This window comes from Corythoichthys intestinalis, chromosome 8 (genome assembly GCF_030265065.1).
Source record: "Corythoichthys intestinalis isolate RoL2023-P3 chromosome 8, ASM3026506v1, whole genome shotgun sequence".
NCBI lineage: Eukaryota > Metazoa > Chordata > Actinopteri > Syngnathiformes > Syngnathidae > Corythoichthys > Corythoichthys intestinalis.
Window position 1 is genome coordinate 40021191 of NC_080402.1, and position 21743 is coordinate 40042933.

The 21743-nt window shown below is 38.6% G+C and overlaps 1 protein-coding gene across 1 annotated transcript in view; it reads left to right on the top strand.

Moving 5' to 3' along the window:
- The first annotated feature begins 1511 nt into the window (after positions 1-1511).
- Positions 1512-21743, top strand: part of syngr2b (synaptogyrin 2b) — a 29071-nt gene continuing 8839 nt past the window's right edge. Inside the window, exons 1-3 of the mRNA XM_057844368.1 lie at positions 1512-1711; positions 13201-13438; positions 16730-16866. Of these exons, the coding sequence (XP_057700351.1) occupies positions 1601-1711; positions 13201-13438; positions 16730-16866 (486 nt within the window). The 5' untranslated portion in view covers positions 1512-1600. The remainder of the gene's footprint in view (positions 1712-13200; positions 13439-16729; positions 16867-21743) is intronic.

Below are 21743 nucleotides of genomic sequence, written 5' to 3' on the forward strand. Positions count from 1 at the left end.
CTCCTCGCGTCTGTCGGCAGTGACTCGTGATAATAATAGGTCACGTTTAAGCAGGGGTGAAAGTGGGCCAGAACGGTCAGGAACGCAGTTCCGGTATAAGATTCACGGCCAGAACGCAGTTCTGGTATAAGATTCAGGGCCGGAAAGCTGTTCCGGTATAAGATTCAGGGCCAGAATGCTGTTCCGGTACATGGTGCTTTGATTCCGAAAATATGACAGCAACTGTCAAAACGCTGTGTAAAAAAAATGCTAAGCTGCCACACATGCATTTCAGCTCCAAGAAGAAAACAATCTACCAACATCAGATTTACATACAAGTGTTGACAACAAGCATAATAAAGTGCTTGTGTAGCGTAATCTGTTTCCACCAATGCTTTAAATTGATTTTATTCCACGGACGGCATGGAGGTTATCCCAGCTGCTGCAGTTATCGGAGTCTGACGATGACGAGTCACGTCAATGTGCGAATGCACGCAGCAAAGCAAAAAGCCTAGACTCATTTATACGTTCAATTGGCACACTGAGATGTGATCAGCAGAGATGGTTAGCTCTGATTGGTTCAAATGTGCATGTTTTCTGGAACAGCGAAAAAAAAAAAAAGCTTGTTGAATTGATGCGACAAAAAAAGACAATGCAACATAAAATGGATCAAATCTTTAAGAGTAACAAAAGAGTTGAGGAGGCTTATCATATTTAGTTTTATTTACTCTGATTGGGAAGTTCGGTTTGGACTTATACTTATTGTTCATTTATGTTAGGGTACTTATTCATTTCCTTATGATTTGAAAAAGTCAATGTTTGCGTGATCTGCAAAATATTTTCCATTTCACTCTGCATAATATCAGTCATTTGTACTAATTTTTCTGAATCTATGTTACTTATATCTTTATTATATATAAAAAAAGGAAATGTTTACATTAACTTCAATTCTAATATATATCCTATGTTCTTAAGTAGTTAAAATTGAGATTTAGTATGTGAGGAAATGAGGGAAAATAAAAAATTAGGAACTGGAGGTTGGGGTTATTGCTGTTTTTGTTAACGTTTATTTTGCATTTTGGATGAAAATCAGTTTTTATATGTGTTATAGAAATAACTGTGCTAAAAAAAAAAAAAAATTCTGGCTATGTGGCGACCTTCATGTCAGGGAGTTCCGGCAATAAATTCTAGCCACTTTCACCCCTGCGTTTAAGACGTTTTTATGGACAAACGATGCAAAACACAGCTGAAATATATGAATTTCAGGCAACGTTTGTCTACGGATGTTTACCTGTGCGTGCCCCCTTCTTAAAATGGCGACACGTTGCTATGCGAGATGACGTCATAGTGACATCACGCCGACTGCGAGAATATGTATCTGTTGGGGGGTTTTCACTTATCGCAGCGTGTTCTGGTCACCATTTACCGCGAAAAACGAGGGATCACTGTAGATAATTCAATGGCAGTGAATGGGTTATAAATACTGTTATAAATACTGTTCACCAGTGTCAACCAGACTCCGCCCCCTTTCACTGGGGAGGAGGCGGTATTTGCATGTCACTACGAGGGACTCTCGAGTCTGCTGAAGATCGAGGGAGTTGGCTGGTCAAAGGAGTCACACATGGAGGGAACCGGGACTTCGAGTGCTTACGGGATTTCGCTCGCAGGAGGAGGCTTTGACTTTCTAAAATTTGTCCGACAACCGCAAACCATTGTGCGGCTACTGAGCTGGGTGAGTACCCGCTTGGATCTGTAAAACTGTATGTAGACTTCTGAGATTATAAAACAAGGACAATCGGCGTGGTTTCCAAACAGGTGCACTCGGCACTCGCAGCAGAGCAGAGACTGTTTTTACGACCTTACTTTAGCTTGGACACAAACGCAAAACGGCGTCTTTACAAGTGTCATGTTACATGCAGCTGTCGGCTGACAGCACCTTAAAAGTCTTCTGCTTTTAAATCAATAAAAAACAGCAAGTAATTGGAAAGGTATAAAAACTTGCTTAGTTTTAGTGCTTGATCAAATACCTAAGGCTGTAAAGCACCCTCACTTGTACAGATACATTTATTAAAACAAGAGTGGTTAAAGTAGAGCTACTGAAAGTAAAAGTATAACTCTAGAAAGGTACGAAAATAGAAAGCCAGCTAGCATTGTCTCAATTTTGACACAACCATGCTAAGAAATCCAGTATATGCTGGTTTTTGTACCAGCAAACCAGTACCAAAACCAGACAAATCTTGTTAGGTTCTGCTGGATATGTTGTGTTTTGGTGCTAGTCTTGTTATTTCAGAAACCAGCATATGTGGATTTATTAGCATCCAACATATTTTCATGGCAACATACTTGGCTTTTGCCTAGAAAATATTTATTAAGAAATAAAGTTAAGGAAGTCACGCTCAAATTACTTCACAGGTGTTATCCTGTAAAGACAACAATGGTTAAATTTAAAATTAATATTGATGCGTTATGTTCGTTTTGTACAAATGCAGAGGAAACTATTTCCCATTTGTTTTGGGAATGTACTTACTCCCACATCTTTTGGGTTGACCTGAACAATTATATTAATTCTAAAGTTGAGCCATCCTTGAAAATTGTTTTTAGACATATTTTGTTTGGCCTGTCCAATGTTGAAGAACCAGAAATGGATAAAAGATATGTGATGAATCTTATTTTAATATTAGCAACATTTCACATTCATTGTGTTAAATATGCTAATCAAAGACCAAATTTTCAAGTTTTTGGGATAATGTTTTCTTTATATTTGGCCGATTTAAGTTCCTGTTTAAACCCCAAGGCTATAAGGACCGAGAGACTTTGCAAACAGTACAGCTTGTGTTAAAATTGACCCCCACTTTTTTATTTATTGTTTTGTTGTTGTTGATGTATATATGTTGATTATATGTGAATTATTCACTCTATGTTTGTATGTGTTTTTGTGTAAATAAATAAAAAAATAAAATAAAATAAAACATATTTTCATGGCATAGAATGAACAAAAATGCTAAATTTGCCAAAGAGAAATGATAAATAAATAAATAACTAAAAAAGATTGATGCTAGTGGACTATCAAAATTTTCTACCTGAACTGGCAATGGGAAATATCTTACCTCTTTGAAAGATTATCGTCAATGTTGATCATTCTTCAATCACATCTCACTTCTATTTAGTGCTGCAATGATTAACTAGAGTAATTCGATTCGAAAAAAGAAAAAAAAAGATTCAAATTAAATTTTGCCGCTTTGAGTATTCGTTAGGGTGGTGTTATAATGGTTTGTTTTGAAAGTGTTTGCATTTAGTTTTATTGATTTGGGTGGATACACTGCCCTTTAGTGGCAACAGTGACTATGACATAACTTATTTCACATGGCTGAATCCAGCTACTCCCTGTTAAGACCAACTTAAGCTTTTGTTTGAGCTAATGCTTTTGAAATGCATTCGTATTTGAGTTTATTGGTATATTTAGCCGTTTTTTGTGGGAATATGTGTTTTAACCATTTGTTAAGAGTATTGTTAAAAAAAAAAAAAAAAAAAAAAACTAGCATTTTAGAGCATTTAAGCTACCGAACTCTTGCTATGTAAGTTAGCCAGTAGTTCTTTTGTTGTACTTAGATCCTCATTTATTTATTTATTCATTTTTATACTGTCTGAGGCTCAGCTCATATATTTTATTTTTTTTACTAAAATAATCAATAGCTGCAGGCCTAGATGCTTGTGGTAAAAGACTATCAAATTTTTCTCCCTGAACTGGCAATGGGAAATATCATACCTCTGTCAAAGTTATCGTCAATGTCGATCATTCTTCAGTCACATTCCTACTTCTCACTTCTATCTAATGCTGCAACGATTAACTCGAGTAATTTGATTAGGAAAAAAAAGTTCAAACTAAATTTTGCTGTTTCAAGTATTTGTATAAATAAAGTGGCGTTGTAATGGTTTGTTTTGAAAGTGTTTGTGTTTAGTTTTATTGATTTGGGTGGATACACTGCCCTCTAGTGGCAACAGTGACTATGACACAACTCATTTCACATGGCTGAATCCAGCTGCTCCCTTTAAAAACCGACATAAGCTAAGTTTTTGTTTGAGCTAATGTTTTTTTTTTTATTGCATTCGTAGTTTTTTTAATAGGTATATTCAGCCATTTTTTTTTTTTTTTTTAAATGGGAATATGTGTTTGAACTATTTGTGAAGAGCATTCTAAAAAAATGTGAGCATTTTATAGCATTTAAGCTAGCGGACTTTTGCTATGTAAGTTAGCCAACCGTTCTTTTATTGTACTTAGATCCTCATTTATTTATTTATTTTATACCGTTTGAGACTCAACTCAGGTATTTTAATTTTTCATGTTCCTTATCCGATTACTCGACTATTCGAACAAACTAGTTCACCGATTAATCGACTACTAAAATAATCTTAGCTGCAGCCCTGCTTCTATCCTTGTTTTTTGTGTGTTGAAAGACCTAAGAACTCAACTGCTTGAGGTGGGAATACATCATTGTTTTGCAAGTCACAAATAAATCCCAACTTTTTGTCCTAAGGTCCAAAGTCACAACTGACAATTTTCGACGCAATTTACGAGTCCTACGCTTTGAGTTTTAAGTCTTTTCAAGTCATTTTAACAACAGAGTAGAAACACAAAGAATATTAAATTTACACAGATCATGTGAGTCCAATCTTCTGTCAACTGCGATTCAATTCACATCTCTCAAGCACTGTCATTTGTACGCTGGGGTTGTCATTCATGGAGGTTGAAAAAGTAACGCATAAACAGTACCGATATCTGTTGTTGAATGAGGGTTAAAGTAAAAAGGTTGGCAGAAAAATGAATAGGCTACTCAAAGTGCAGATACCTTAGAAATAATCCTAGTTACTGAAAAAACTAGAACCGTTCAACATCTAAAGAGTCAAAGGCTAAATTTTTTGTTGGAAAAATCTCCCTGCACACCCCAATAGAAAGTCACAATAAGTACTGTATGCACATGATCAGTTTGCCATTGTTTTATTGAAACGTTTTACCGTTTCTCTTGTCTGTTGGTCACCGGATTGAAATGTTTAATTGTACAATAATTGCTGGTCATTTACTTGATGGGAGCAGGTAATTTTGCCATAAATACTTCAGAAATCGCCGTGGTGCTTTTGCCAGTAGCCACAACACAAACGAAATCAGGGCTTGAAGTTAACCACTTCCCAATTTCCTGTAGCATGCTGTAGTATGTAGTTGAGCACCATGCTCTCTTTCAGACGGCTGCATTGCGGCTGCATTTGTTGTCGCTACAAATGAATATGCAAAAGAAAAAAAATAACCTTGACATTGTAATTCATACTGTCTATATTAGGGACTGTCCACAAATTATTCAATCATTAGCAGCATACAAGGCACTAATCGCCATATAGCAAATAATGTTTTAGACCGCCCGGAGAGAGGATGTCCAGATTTGTCTTGCTTGTTGTTCTTCTCCATGGTAAAAACAGTAAATAAAATGCCTAGTACTACATTATTCATGGACGAACCAGAACGAAATTTGGTGGGTACACTGCAGATATGTGCCGGTATGAGATTTTGACGGAATGATAACCCTAAGCCAAAATTACTCGGTTTCACGGTATCACAGTATCGCAATTACAGCTCTAAAATGTGTTACTTTAATATTTTTTAAAAAATATATAACTTTTTTCCATTGAAGACGATTTTTATTTTCCAAAACATATTAGCAAATTAGAACATAAGTATAATGTTAAGTTAAAACAAAAAATATATCTAGCAAAACATTCAAAATTACAATGCAGTCCTGTAGGTGAGCCTAAACCCACAGCCACAGCTCAACATTGTTACCGTCAGAACAAAAGTAATAAAATAATTATATTAAAAAAACAATCTATTTTCCATAAATACACGTGTGTATGACACGTATCATGTTTACATGATACACTCTCTTTCTCAACACAGAGAGATGTCAGAGAGAAAAAAAACACATTTTACCACCTCTAGACACACTAAACGCGCTGCAGTTAACTCTCGTAGCTGGTGGGAAACGTTAATGACAGTGTTTACTAGAGGTGGGTACCTTTGGGCACATAACAATTCGATTACGATTCATATGCTCCGATTAAATTATAAAACGAGTATTGATGTGCCCCCCTCCCCCTTTTAATGTTTTGCACATTAGTTCCAAAATTGTTCAAAAATCCTCTCAGGCGAAACCAAACTAATATTTCAGTATGTAGTTAACAGTTAAAAGCAGTAAATAAAAGACTCAGGTCCCCATTCTGTATCAGCAGCTTTAAACTACATTCAATTTATATAATGTTTTCAATCATCCATTCATCATTCCATATTTCCCTTTTGTCTACTTACGACATGTCAAACTTTTAAAACTGTTTCATCAATTAAAGATAGATTCAAGTCAAGATTTTGCCGATTTAGGAGTATTTTAGATAAAAAGTTAATGAGGTTCGCTACAACAGAGCCCTCTAAAGAAGTCCAGTGCTTTAAGATGGCGGCTGTTTACTAAAGCCGGCAAGTCTGTCATTTCGCATCTAGTTCTCTATAGATATTCTAACGACGCAGTCGTCTGTCACTTCGCATCTAATTCTACATAAATGTGATATCTACCGTAGCCGTATGTGGCCGTATGTTTGTAGCAACTAGCAATTGGGCGTTGTCTGTAGCAGCTGTCGGCCGCAGTCAGGTTTTATTGTTTTTTTATCTAGCGACATGAGTTGAACATGATATTTACTTTCGGTCCGTTCCTCATTGCGTCCCGAAGACCACGCTGACTGTGTTTTAGTTCTGCTTTACCTGGTATAATTCAATAAACGGAATTTGGATGTTTGTGAATCGTTCTCTAATCTTCCACCGCCGAATCGCGAAAAATCTAAGAATGGGAAATATCCCACGCCTCCATTGTTTACTAACATTTAATTTTGTATAAATGCGAAATCATATTGGAGTTATTGCATCCTTAGCAGCTAACCTCTGCAAACATGTTTTACATGGGTTAGGGTTAGAGGCCCTCCTACTCTAAGCTGCGGCCGTCTAGAACTTTTCTATAGCCAAAGTATTCCCATAACAAGGATTTCGTTTTCTTCGATGGGGGAAAATTTTCAGGAGTTTCACCTCCTCCAGCCATCGTCTAGCACAGGTGACTCACTGACACTGAGCAACAACTGGTGGGGGAGGGTTGAGCCTTGCAGCTGCAAGCGAGGGATTTCTTTCTGCATTTTTGGGACATAAAATATAGCTAATACCAGATTTTTGAAACCTTGACGTTTTCATACCACGGTATACCTTGAAACCGGTATTCGACACATGTCTAGTATACTGTATATTCGAGGGATGTATAGGTATTGATCCGCAGAGCCTGATTTTTAATTAATGTCTCACACCTGATTAATTAATTGCAGACTTATTAAGCCTACAGGTTCCGAGTTAGCCAACTCTTTGCGTGTGCTAATCATGTTATCAGGTTAAACATTTTAGATCTTTGTATATTACTCATCAAACTTTGCTAAAATCTGTCATCATAGAGAAACTGAATGAAATTGTCAGAATTGTATTTTTATCAGTTTTTCTCATTTTGATTGCTGTAGTAGTTGGCAATCATAGGCTATTAGTGATTACTGCAACTCAAAATGTCATCATATTTGTGCTAAATTGCAATTGTAATACATCCAAAGGCAAGTGCCTCAAAAGTTATCTTCAAGCAAGCCACATGAATAGACCCCAATCACCAACGTCACACAATCACGTGATCGCTGTATTGTGCCGCCATATTCTCTATCATTGTGTGTCGTATTGTCAATGATCGTAGTTTCTAAAGGTGGATTCACTTGCAAAGTATGGAAGTTCCGGTGCTTTCAGACGCTGTAAACTCATTGGATCAGTTGCATAAAAGCCGTTATTTGGAAAAGCTTCGGTCGATCCAGTCGCCAGATCCATATTTGACGCCCAAACCGATGTTTCCTCCCGTCCGGTCCCGTCCCATGCGTCAGAGCTCGTCCTGAGACCACAAAATTTCCAATCATACTCCAGTTTATGTCACGATGAGGAGTCGGGTACCCAAAATCGGCACCGGCCCGAATATGAACCGACATTTGGTCAGCTGAGCGTCACCGTTGTCACGATTGTAAAATGAAACTTGATCCACAACGGGCCGGTGTGTGCCGAAAAATAGCTGCCCCGCGTGAAATGTCCCCCCTGATGGGAGCGCTTATTTATAACGCTTTATTGACGTGAAAACATCAAATGTTTTCATGGACGCATTACAGTAACGGATTTACGACTGTAAGATCAGTTTTAAATAATTAAATTACACAAAATATTAGTACTGTATTTTAGTAACAAATCGTGGACTGGGCCACATAACCATCTTTGAACAGAAATGTATTAGTCTACAGGTTTCCACGACCATATCCCATGAATCATGAGTAAATAATACATATTCACGGTACAAGAAAGTCGTTTCCGTGTGGGCGCTCCTGTCAGGGGGAACATTTCATGCAGGGCGGCTATTTTTCGGCACAACACCTGTTGTTGTGCTCACCCTCTTGCTGCGCGAGCGTGGCGACGAGCTTCGTAGTCTCCGTCTGATGATGTCTGCGATCGTGTTGGCATCATATTGATGTTTTCGCCGCTGTCTAACGGCTGTCGACACAAACGCATCATGGACCGAGATAGACAAACCGTGCTGCTTGCGAGATTTGCCCTTTTAACAATGGGCACATAGCAACTACTAAAATGACCGTTTATCTTCTCTGTTACTGCAACCATCCGCCACACATGCCTTCACCATTTTGATTAATCAATGTTAACGATTGTCAGGAAGGTTTTTGGGTTCGTTTACTAGGCGGTGATTCCTTAGACAAGCAGAAAAACACGCAGTAATAGGAGGAATGTACGTAGTAGCGTAATATGTAAACACGATGAGCTGATGGACAATATCCAGTCACCAGTCAGGGGGGCGGAGTTGTGACATCACATGATTGGGGTGTATACGAGGGAAGCGGTAACACTGGCAGCTATACATGGTGCCACCACCACCATGCTTAACTGATTCGGTGGTAATGTATGTGCATTTGGACCTGCTCAAAACAAATTGCCTGCATCAGGATCAAAATAATTGGTTCACTCAGTTGTGCCTGTTTAGATGGACACAAAACTGCAGGAAGCCATGTTTCATTTTTTTGTATGAATGGCAACAGGTGGGTTAACAAGTTAATTGTACCATCTGACATCAAGAGAAAATTTTTTAAACCGCTGGCTGCTATTGAAAGCGATAGAGGTCCAATACATTTTGACAGACTGAGAGAGTGTTTGTTTCAGTGCTGTTGACAGCCATAGCCGTCCAATTAATTTGAACTAGGAAGGCTGGCAGTGAATAATCAAAATGGATTCGATGTGTATTGCCGGCACTGCTGTAGATAAAGTGTCTGAGAGTCACTAGGACAAAAGATACTGTATCATATACAGTTACATCATGCACCTAGAGTAGTGCTGGGAAGTGTCACCTGTTACACCTTTTATTTATTTATTTTCATTTTAGTTTGCGGTCTTGGGACCCATTGTAGAACGTCCCAAATTAACCGCAACATTGCAAAGTAAATAATTCATGCTGTCTTTAACCTGACTGATGTGAGGAAGCAGGTTGTAGGATTCATGTTAGAACTATTCAGAGCACTTTCATTTCAACGCCAACTATCCTCAGCTTGATCTCTGAAGTGAATTTCACAGACTCGTGTCACAAAGTTAAAATTGCACTATGATGAGTGAGGACAGAATGTGCTTGAAGCTGTGTGTCTATTTGTGTGCTTCAATGTGTGTATGGGCATACTGTACAGGCGATTGTGTGCTCCTTGTAAACAGAAGCTTTATTTCAGGTAAGGCGATACCTCCCCCTTACAAATCCAAAATGCGCTACTGCTGGCTAAAAAAAATCTCTTGTAACTAGGAGCTTGCAAGCCAAGCTACTACTGGACTACTTATATAGTTGTTTGCAGTGGTAAAAAAAGTTGTCATTCATCATTCATTTAGTTTGTTTTCATCAGTATTATGGAATAGTCATGACTTGAGTCCTGCCTGTTTTAACATTCCACATATTCCCAGCCAGCATCTCATTCATTGTCTGGATCTGTTGTCTCCTTCTCCCCACGAGTCCAAAAGCCCCTCTCTGTCCTCCTCTCAGACCTCATTATGAGCGTTATTAGGGAACTGCTGGTTTCTATGCAGTCACAAGGCTGGCAGCAGCACTCAGAGCTAGGTCACATGATTTGGTGGTTGGTGAGCGTGGACGGCAGCAGACCACGGGATGGCCCCAGGAACACATACTGCAATTAATCACCATATTGTTTAGGTGCTATCATTTGGTCTATTCCAATAAGAAGACCCCTGTGCATTGGGAGGCAATAGTTAGAAATTATACTCGAACGACGTGAACACACACTACTACAGATTTTTCGAAGTAGTTATGTAATTAATTTAACTTTTTAACCCCTTGAGACAAGAGCATGCATGGACATGACTAGGCATGTGCCGGTATGATACTCTGACGGTTTGATAACCTAAAGCCAAAACTTCACGGTTTAGCGGTATCACCTTATTGTAATTACAGCTCTAAAGCGTGTTACTTTGAGATCTGGAATCCATTGAACAAGAGTTTTATTTTTCAAAACATAATGGCAAATTGGAACATAAGTAGAGGTGCACAATAATTATTGGTCCGATAATTATCGGTCCGATAATAGGAATTATGCCGTCATCCCAATTAGAGGTGTGCAAAATTTCTTAGATTATTCGCGATTTGGCCGTGGAAGATTCGAGAACGATTCACAAACATCCAAATTCCGATTATTGAAATATGTCAAGTAAAGCGGAAGTAAAACACACTCAGCGCGCTGCGCGGTCTTCGGGACGCAATGAGGAACGGAGCGAGAGTAGCTAAACATCATGCTTGTCATTACCCGGCCCCTCGGGTAATGCCAATGCTCATCTCTCGGCTCTAGCTGAACTCATGCCACGAGATACAAAAACAACAACATACCTGACTGCTGCCGACAGCTGCTACAAAGTACGTCCACATAATGGTACGGTAGATATCATATTTCTCTAGGACTAGATGCAATATATAAGGCGGCACGGTGGCTGAGTGGTTAGCACGTCTGCCTCACAGTTCTAAGATCAAGGGTTCAATCCCGGGCTTCGGCCTTCCTGTGTGGAGTTTGCATGTTCTCCCCGTGCCTGCGTGGGTTTCCTCCGGGAACTCCGGTTTCCTCCCACATCCCAAAAACATGCATGGTAGGCTGATTGAACACTCTAAATTGCCCGTAGGTATGAGTGTGTGCGTGAATGGTTGTATGTTTCCTTGTGCCCTGCAATTGGCTGGCAACCAGTTCAGGGTGTCCCCTGCCTACTGCCCCGAGTTAGCTGGGATGGGCTCCAGCACCTCCGCGACCCTCGTGAGGAAAAGCGGCATGGAAAATGAATGAATGAATAGATGCAATATAGACTCGGGGGTGTTAGCAGCACATGTACAGAAAGCTAGATGCTGGCGTTGGTAAACAGCCACCATCTTAAAGCAGTAGACTTCCCTGCAAGGCTGTTGTAGCGAACCCTCCAAGCAAACCTAATTAACTTTTTATCTAAAATACTCCTAAATCGGTGAAATATTGACTTGAATCTATCTTTAAAATAGTTTTTAAACTTTCACATGTCGAAAGTAGACAAAAGGGAAATTATGGAATAACGGGAGCAATTTTAACAACTTCAACGGTTGATTCACAACATTAAATTAATTGAATGTAGTTTAAAGCTGCTGATACAGAATGGGGATTTGAGTATATTATTTATTGTTTTTAACTGTTAACTTGATACTGAAATAGTCGTTTATTTAAGCCTGCGAGGCTTTTTTTTTAACAGTTTTTGTAACTAATGTACAAAACATTAAAAGCAGCTAATAGCGGGGGGGGGAAGTGTCATCAATAATCGATATATAATCGAATCGTAGCCTCTGAATCGTAATCATAATCAAATCGGTAGGTGCCCAAAGATTCCCACCGCTAATCCCAATAAATGCAATAACATTATTAATAGGCCCTAAAATATATAATATGTGCGTTTGAGTTGGTTCATGGACCAAGACCACAAAAGTCTCCTCTCCTCTTGCACCAAATGTTTTATCTGCTGACAAAGCACAATACCTGTTGTTTACGGTTTATGTTTGTTTTAGTTCAGTGCTCATTGTTCAGGGGAACACATTATCAATGATATTGATTGATTGACTCATATTTATTTGAAAAAATAAATATGGGCACTTATTTGAAGTCAAAACTGTTCTTGTCACTGTTTTGTTCATTATAATAATGTTAATGTCATCATGAAAATTCTGGTTATGTCAAAGGCAAGTCTATGCTCAATCCACCTCTAAGCCGCGGCCATCTGTAACTTTTCTGTAGCCGAAGTATTCCAATACCAGCGATTTCGTTTCCTTCAAGTGGGAAAATGTTCAGGAGTTTCACCTCCTTCAGCCATCGTGTAGCACAGCTGACTTGCTGACACTGAGCAACAATTAGTGGGGGAGGGTTAAGCCTTACAGCTGCAAGCAAGGATTTTCTACATGCGTTTTTGTGAAATAATAAATAGCTAATTCCTTAGGGACGTTATGACGGAAATTTTTTTGCGGTTTTGAAACAGACATTTTCATACCACGGTATACCTTGTAATCGGCACATGTCTAGACATGACACATTGGCATCTCTAAACCAATAAACACACTGAATTTAGTTGCTATTGCCACTTCTGAGAGATGATTGGATGAAATTTAACCCATCGAAATCAAATTATGATGTTTGGCACGACCTCTTTGCAATTTTTGGCTCTTCGAAAATGGCTGACCAAACGCAATTTCAAAAAGAATGATGTAAAGTGCTCATTTCTGATCCAAAACATATTAACGTTAACATTAAAAATAACCAATAAAAGCCTGAAATATGCTGGACCAAAAAAAAGAAGCACTTGTGTTTGACTGGACTAAAAAATCTGCTTTTTTTTTTTGTTTTGTTTGTAGTTTGTAAATACGAACATTTAAAGTATTGCAGTAATTTGGTAAACATTCCAAGCAAGCAGCATATAGTATAGACGGGTCTGTCGACGTTGGTTGTTAAAAAAAGAGTGTGTATGTTTCCTCAATTTATTCACTACTTAACTTGCGTTCTTTCCTTTTGTCATTGTAGCTATTTTCCATTGTGGTTTTTGCCTGCATCACCACAGAGGGATACATCAACCCTGTCTTCAGCGCTGAGCCAAAGTGCATCTTCAACCAAAGTGACTCGGCATGTCATTACGCTGTTGGAATTGGCGTGATTGCCTTCCTTGCCTGTGTGGGCTTTTTACTTTTAGATATTTACATGCCTTTTATGAGTAATGCACAGCAAAGGAAATTTGTTGTGATGGCAGACCTAGGATTTTCTGGTGAGAATTCCACTTTTATTCTGGTTTTTATCTACAGAACAAGTACCCATTGGCAGTGTATCAAATATTTGTTCTCCCCACTGTATATGTCACTATTTGGCCCATAGTTTACCTTCTTAACCTTTTTAGAGTGCTCATTTACTATACGTCAATGGCTGCCACATACGGCGCTAGACATCCCATTCACTGCGAGGCCTCGCAGTCAAAAAGCATGTCAATGGCACTCAAAGATGAGCATTAGCAGCCATTTTGTTTAAATGAATTGGACCTCTATTGTTGTCAGTGGCAGGCAATGAGTTAAATACGATGAAATTTTAAAACAAAAATAAACTTTAGAGTGTTATTGGCGACCAAAACAAAAGTGTATTTTTGCTGTTTTATTCATTTTGTTTTTATTAAAATGTTATTAATTTATATTTACAGTATTATATTTATTCAGAATAAATATATTAAAGTAAGTTAAAAAAAAAAAATACAAAAATGTTTGATAGTAAAATACATAAACAGGTAGTCCCTAGGTCACGATTGAGTTTCATTCCTACACAGGCGACGTAACCCGACTTTCCATTAACCCTTTAAGTACCTCTAAATCTCAAAATAACTATCCAAAAAACGTGTATTACACGTCATTGTAATGTCCTCGGCAAGACGATGCAGCCAAGTCTTGGCTAGATGACGAGCTAAGGTCCCAAATGCCGATGCGAGATGTCCCGGTGGTTTGCTGACTTTATTCAGCCGCTCATGACATCAACACTTGCAGAATGAAACTAAAATAAAAATGAAATTAAATCAGTTTTATCTTCAATAACAGCAATTTAAATTTGCGTTTATAACTAGCTGCTGATACAGCAAAAACAATCCACACAAACGAACAGCATGTATCAGTTAGCGTCCGCACATCATCAAAAACAATCACATAAACTCGCACCAAGTATTAGACCACAATTGAAAACGCACAATAAACTGTATAAAAGGTGTTATACAGTATACAGGCATTGCCTATGTGGCTGCTTCACAAGCAACAATTGTGTGCGCAGGCTTGCAGCTGTAAACTATCCCCTCTCGCTCTCTCTCAATCCTCTCTCGCCCACTTCTTCGTGGGCGTAAATGCGCACTTCCTCGTGTGTGCGCGTGCATTCTTCTTCATGTGTACATGCCATGCTCTCTTACTTTCGTGCGGAAGTACTACCTGCTCTGCGCTTCCTGCGGCAACACAAAAGCATGCATCACAAAACAAAAGTCAACATTATACTAGTGCTGTCAAATTTATCGCGTCAACGGGCGGTAATTAATTTTTTTAATTAATCACGTTAAAATATTTGACGCATTTGACGCATGCGCTGAATGACCCGCTCATGCATTGCCTCAAACAGATTACGATGATGCACTTGAGAGCTAAGAGGCAGAGAAAGGTGTCTTGTTTTGTGCTTTTTCTTAACAAAGGTATACCACATGCTGGCTCTTTGTTTCTTTAATAGCACATTCAGCTTCAACATTAACACAGCTTAAGGCTCTCGGCAGGCCGTAACTCTAACTTACTCCTGCATCATGATAGTAAACAACACTGGCGCTGCGTGCACCTCAGGGTGCCTCGGATAATTCTATACGAGAATATTATAAAAGGCGAGTGGACAAAGGTGTTCATTGGACCGCGCCGTTTATTGGCATAAGCTTTGGCAACTCCTTCACAACAAACATAAGTATCATTTAGTGAAAGCACGACAAAAATAATCTCTCAAAAAAATAATGTTCACAAAAAGAAAAGCGCTTTAATTGTATTAATGAAGCCCTATTCTCACACAGTTAAAAAACAGTGCAACGAGAACTGGCATTCCCAATCAAAATAACTATGCAAAATACACATAAAACTTACTCAGAATTTGCTCAAACTATTCAAACATTTCGAACCTGGATGGCAATATTTAGTCACAATATACAAACTATCAGAGGTCTCGTACGTTGTGAAGCCAGCACTCAAATGAAATGAATGGATGGATGAACACGGAACTACGGCGGTAGTCAAGGGACAAAACACACTATCTGGCTTGATTTCTAAGTTAATGTAAAACTCACAATTGACACCTCGTGGTGTGTTTCAATCACTACCTTACGTAGTTAAGGACACTGTGGAAAAACGGCAGGGAGCCCATGTGACGTCCCGCTCGGCGATGTCAACAATGGCGAGCTACTTTTTATGATTGAAAATTTTACACTTACATTAAGAGGGGTTTTAATATAAAATTAGTATAACTTGTACTAACATTTGTCTTTTAAGAACTACAAGTCTTTCTATCTGTGGATCCCTTTAACAGAAAGAATGTTAATAATGTTAATGCCATCGCGTGGATTTATTGTTATAATAAACAAATACAGTATTTATGTACAGTATGTTGAATCCGTCTTTCCATTCCAACAATAATTTCCAGAAAAAGATGGCATATTTTAGAAATGGTTTGAATTGCGATTAATTACGATTAATTAATTTTGAAGCTGTGATTAATTCGATTAAAAATTTTAATTGTTTGACAGCCCTGCATTATAATTTTTTTTTTTTTTATCCGACTGGAGACAAAAAGGCTGGCAAGACTCTGACGTCGTAAAGTCGAAAGCACATTAGTCGGGTTCGTCGTAACCTGGGGACAAAATGTAATCATAACTGAGACCTGATGTCCACTTATGTAGACGCTGGGTCTTTATAAGGGTTTTTTTTTTTTTTTTTTTTTTTTTTTTTTTGTAAGTTACCAAAAATATTCACTTGGACTAAAAATTATTTAAAATATAAGGACTTGACTAACTATTCATTGACATTTATCAAACAACTAAGTAATGGGAGATGCCGGAAGCTGCTACTAATCATTTATTTTTGCTGATATACTGGTGCCCCACTACTCCTATCTCATACAGAGAGCCTTAGTGTCACACAATGCGAAACAAGCCCCTCACTGTTATCCTTGCATCACATAACCTATTATTCATTGTTGTAATCAGTAGCAGATGATGCTGAGTTGGTGAGGGCGAGGATGACCTCACAGATTCTCTTTAAATTCATCGGCATGATGGTGTTTGTCAGACATTCCTTATGGAAACAAAGAAACGCAACACTGAACAGTTATTGGAGATTGGGGTTATTGGAATTGCATTATGGAAGACATCCTCCACTGTTACGCCACTTTTAGGAAATTTTAACATTTATTTCTAATTTGTTGGGTCCCTTGACATATCAGATATTTCATCATGAAATGTTGGATTTTTTTTTCTAATGCAGTGACTGCATATATGTATTTACATTAGGAGCTTGGACCTTTCTGTGGTTTGTGTGCTTCTGCTTGTTGGCCAGTCATTGGAGTCGCACGCATGATGTCAGCGCAATTCCTCAGGACGCAGCACGTGCAACAGTGGCCTTTTCATTCTTCTCCATCGCTACCTGGGTAAGCAAAGCCACCGAAACACTCGACAATTTTTGAATCCTTTAGCATATCATCGCTGTTTACAGAAACAGTTTTTACATACTATACTGTGGTACCTCTACATACAAAGTTAATTTGTTCCAGGACCTTCAAGACTCAAGTTTGAAAAAATACTTTTTGAACACCAAATTAATTTTTATACAGAAAATAATTACAGTACATCTGAAACAAATGATTATAACAATATATTTGAGAGAAAAAACATGTTATCTTTCCTCATTCAAATCTTAATATCTGAACATTTAAATATGTAAATTGAAGTACAATCACATTTGTAAATGAATGGCTTCTGGTTTTTGAAATGTAAATAAACCAATCTATTGTGATAAAACAACAAAATTGCAATAACTGCATTAACCATCAAAGTGAGGTCTAACTGTAACTGTAGTCTTGAAACAAATCTGAATAAGGAAAAACATTGCAATAAAATAATGCAAACTGGTTAAACTTGAGAGTAGCTGAGATCTGTCATGACAGAACATTACTCCTCAAGTTCAGCATTCGCTTAATTGATATTTGGCGCCATCTAGCGTCGTGAATGGGTATAATGTCTAGACCCCGAATATAAGACGACTCCCACTTTTTCAGTCTTATTGCAATGCAAAAAACACCATCTTATAATCGGGCCAATACGGTAGTTATACCTGTAATAATGTAAGGAATCGGGTTATAATGTGGATGGTGTGTATTGTAAAGGTGTGTGAAATTTCTGATTCTTGTATTATTCGCGATTCGGTCATGGAACATTCGAGATCGATTCACAAACATCCATATTCTGATTATTTAAATATGCCAAGTAAAGCAGAACTAAAACACAGTGAGCGCGGTCATTGGGACGCAATGAGGAACGGACCGCCGAGAGTACACACCCACAACTCATGCCGCTAGATACAAAATAGCAACAAGCACGGCTGACCTAACCAACCAAACTCTCAGTGTGATCAGACCTGCTCACATTAATTTAAAAGCAAACGTGTGGAATTATTTTGGATTCTACTAGAAAATCGTCTTCTAGAAAATAGGGGATTTCGAAGTATGTTGATGTTGAAACCAATAGAGCCGAGGTACGTCATCCCACCCCGACACCGTTTCATTGACACGGCAGTCCTGGTGTTCTGCCAAATTTTGCACCCTATAATATTTTGCTCCCGAAGTTGTGTGGCGGTGACGAAGCCCTCTTTTGAATTCAGTTGGACTCTCAATGTTATCCAATGGTGCTAAATCATTGGTTCTTAACCTGGAAACGAGCGAACCTCCGGGGTTCGGTAAGTCTAAGGGGTTCGGCGAAGGTAAAGAAACGCAGAGACCTATTTTCGTAACTGATTAAATCCAGGCAAAGTGACTTTTTAGACCAGGTTTTGGACTAGTTTCCTCCCAATTTAAAGATTTAATCCATTTCTTTTAAATACTAGTCCTAAAACCGATGGGGGGAGGAACTGGTTTGCTCAGTGGAAAGTTGACTCGCACTTGATATGGGGAAATACAACAGACCAATGGGCAGCGTCGTCTCAAACTTTGACCTGTTTACAAAGACATGCTGTCAAAATAAGAATTTTGAACCAGGATTTGCTAAATAATTAGCTTACTAGCTTAGATATATTGGTTTTTAATCTGAAAAAAAAATTGCTTTATTATCTAAACCCAAAGAGTTCGGTGAATCATCGTATGTTTACATCTTGAACATACATGTTCAACACGAATATGGTGTCATTTAATGCTTAACGACACGGCGAAGACGTAAACAGTGAGAGAGAGGCGTGCAGTTGTTCTGTGCTGCTAACATGGCAGGATGTGTCTGAGGAGAACTTTTCTACATGTCCGTCCATGATCAAACGTAGCTAAATATTCCTTTATCTAAAGAAAGTTTTTAATGTTTACTTTGTAACCGCTGTATTCGCGGCCATTTTTAATATGCGCATGCGCAGAACCGCAAAGTTGCAATTTCTGATGGGGTGCAAAATTTGACAGAACACCGGCTCTCTACTAGCAGACGAAAGTAGAAATCATGTCATTGCTGTCGAATGTAGACAGAGTCGCCGTTACGTGTGATGCATGAAGATCTATAGCCCCCGAATTGTTTGTTACAGTAACAGCCCATTTCATAACTGAGGAGTAAGAAGTGAAATCACACGTGCTTCAAAAAAGAGCAATGAACAAGGTTGCCAATATGGTTGAGGTGCTAAGCGGTGCTGTAATATTGTTGAGGTTCTGATGCAGAAGGAGTTTTTTGTTTGTTTGTTTGTTTGTTTTTTAATTATTTAGGGAAACCTATTAATGTTTATATGTTCATGTTTCACAACTTAAAGCAGAAAAGCACTTTTTTGAGCTATTTGTATTTAGGTAGTCGTACACATTGTCTGTCATTTATACCTGAGCTCACTTTTAGTTGGATAAAAATATGTTTCTGCAAATGCTACAATTTATTCTGTTGAAGATTGAATGTAGTTTAAAGTGCGTACGACAGGAGAAAAAAAAGTCTTAAATAGCATTATTTTGTGGATTAGAATCATATTTTGAGACGATTCAACGATATATAACAATTTGGCAAAGCGCAGATGACGAGAAACTTGTCTTTTAATATACCAGGTAGCCACGCCTACCATGATAGGGCTCTAGTGTCCCCAACAGGTGGATGACGTCGGCCGGAGAATGGTCTCATCTGTTACTATTCAGCACATTGAGGGGGAATTATTCAGAACGAGGAAAATGTGACGAAGAGAACCGCAAAATGTCATTGTTTCAGTCTCTACCCTCCAATATTTTTACAGGATATTCTTTTTATCCAAGTATTTTTACCCAATAGCTATATAAATGGTATGGTTATGACAAATAACAGTCTTGTGCCAAGTGGAATATGAAATAATATAAATGCATTTATTCAGTACGACATGGCAAAGTTACTCCATAATGCTCAAAACTGTCGACTTCACCTTTACTGTCGCACCTCCCGAACGATATTTTATGCCACAATAGTAAATCGGGATTTTGTCATTTCCCTTCCCTGGCTTTAGAGAATGTAAACAAACCAAGAGGCGTGACAGCTAGCCGACATGCTAACCCGAACTGAGTGATGTTTCAAAGTCTTCGAAGGGGAAAATCACACATAACTAGCTCTGATCATTTCACACGACGGCGGGGTTATCGATTGTCTTCGCCGATCGCCAACCCGCCTGGCGGCGAGCAAGTTGGAGCTCGTCGTTCCCCTGCTGACGGCAGAGGGTTCGTTTGCGGGGAAGCAGCTGGACAATGACCGTCGGACAAACCGGCCGACGTCGGAGGAGCGTGTAGCTGCCAAATGGTCAACACGGATATGGCAAAATAATGCTTTACTAAACGGTGAGGACGTAAACAGCGAGAGGGTCATACATAGGAGAGCGGCTGCAGTTGTGCAGCTAACATGACCGAATGTGTATGAGGAGAGCTTTTTACATGCCCATCCATGATCAAACGTAAGTAGTCCTTTATTTAAAGAAAGTTTGTAGTAGAGGTGTGCAAAATTTCCGATTCTTAGATTATTCGCGATTCGGTCGTGGAAGATTCGAGAACGATTCACAAACATCCAAATTCCGATTATTGAAATATGCCAAATAAAGCGGGAGTACAACACACTCAGCGCGCCGCGCGGTCTTCGGGATGGAACGGAGCGGGAGTCGCTAAACATCATGCTTCTCATTAACCGGCCCCTCGGGTAATGCCAACGCTCAACTCACGGCTCTAGCTCAACTCATGCCACGAGATAAAAAAACACAACAACATACCTGACTGCTGCCGAAAAGCTGCTACAAGTACAGCTAAGCTACATAATGTTACGGTAGATATCATTTATATAGGATTAGATGCAATATAGACTCGGTAGCGGTAGCAGCACATCTGCAAAAAGCTAGATACGGGCGTTAGTAAACGGCCGCCATCTTAAAGCAGTAACCTTCCCTGCAATGCTGTTGTAGCGAACCTTCCAAGCAAACCTAATTAACTTTTTATCTAAAATACTCCTAAATCGGTAAAATATTGACTTGAATCTATCTTTAAAATAGTTTTAAACTTTCACATGTCAAAAGTAGACAAAAGGGAAATTATGGAATAACGGGAGCAATTTTAACAACTTTAACGGTTGATTCACAACATTAAATTAATTGAATGTAGTTTAAAGCTGCTGATACAGAATGGGGACTGGAAATTTTTTATTTAATGTTATTTTTGTATATTTGTTTACTGCTATATGTTAACTTGATACTGAAATAGTAGTTTGGTTTAGCCTGAGAGTATTTTTGAACAAATTTGGAACTAATGTACAAAACTTTAAAAAAAAAAAAAAAAAAAAAAAAAAAAAAAAAGGAGGGGTAGTAGTTTTATATATATAGTATAGTATATAGTATATAGTTTTATAATCGAATCGGAGCCTCTGAATCGTAATCGTAATTGAATCGTTAGGTGCCCAAAGATTCCCAGCTCTAGTTTGTAGTGTTTATTTACTTTGTAATCGCTGTATTCGCGGCTATTTTTAACACAAACTTGCAATTTCTGATCGGGTGGAAAATTTGACAGAACACCGGGCACATGAAGAGGGCAATAAACCGAGTAAAGTGCTCTCCCGGCGGGGGGATGTGCGATAAGCCGACCAGCCGATTAGACAAGGAGCCTGTCAGCCACAAAATGCAAGCCACCTACGTATTGAAATGATCCCAGTATTTGACATAATACAAAACAAGATTTTTACTCACTTCCCCATAGGTCCAATGGTCACACAGTAGTAGGGCTTGTTTTGGCCAATATCCACTGGTGAAGGGGAACTTTTTGAAACCCCAAAAAGGCTCACAAGCCTCTCCCTGGTGCAGCAG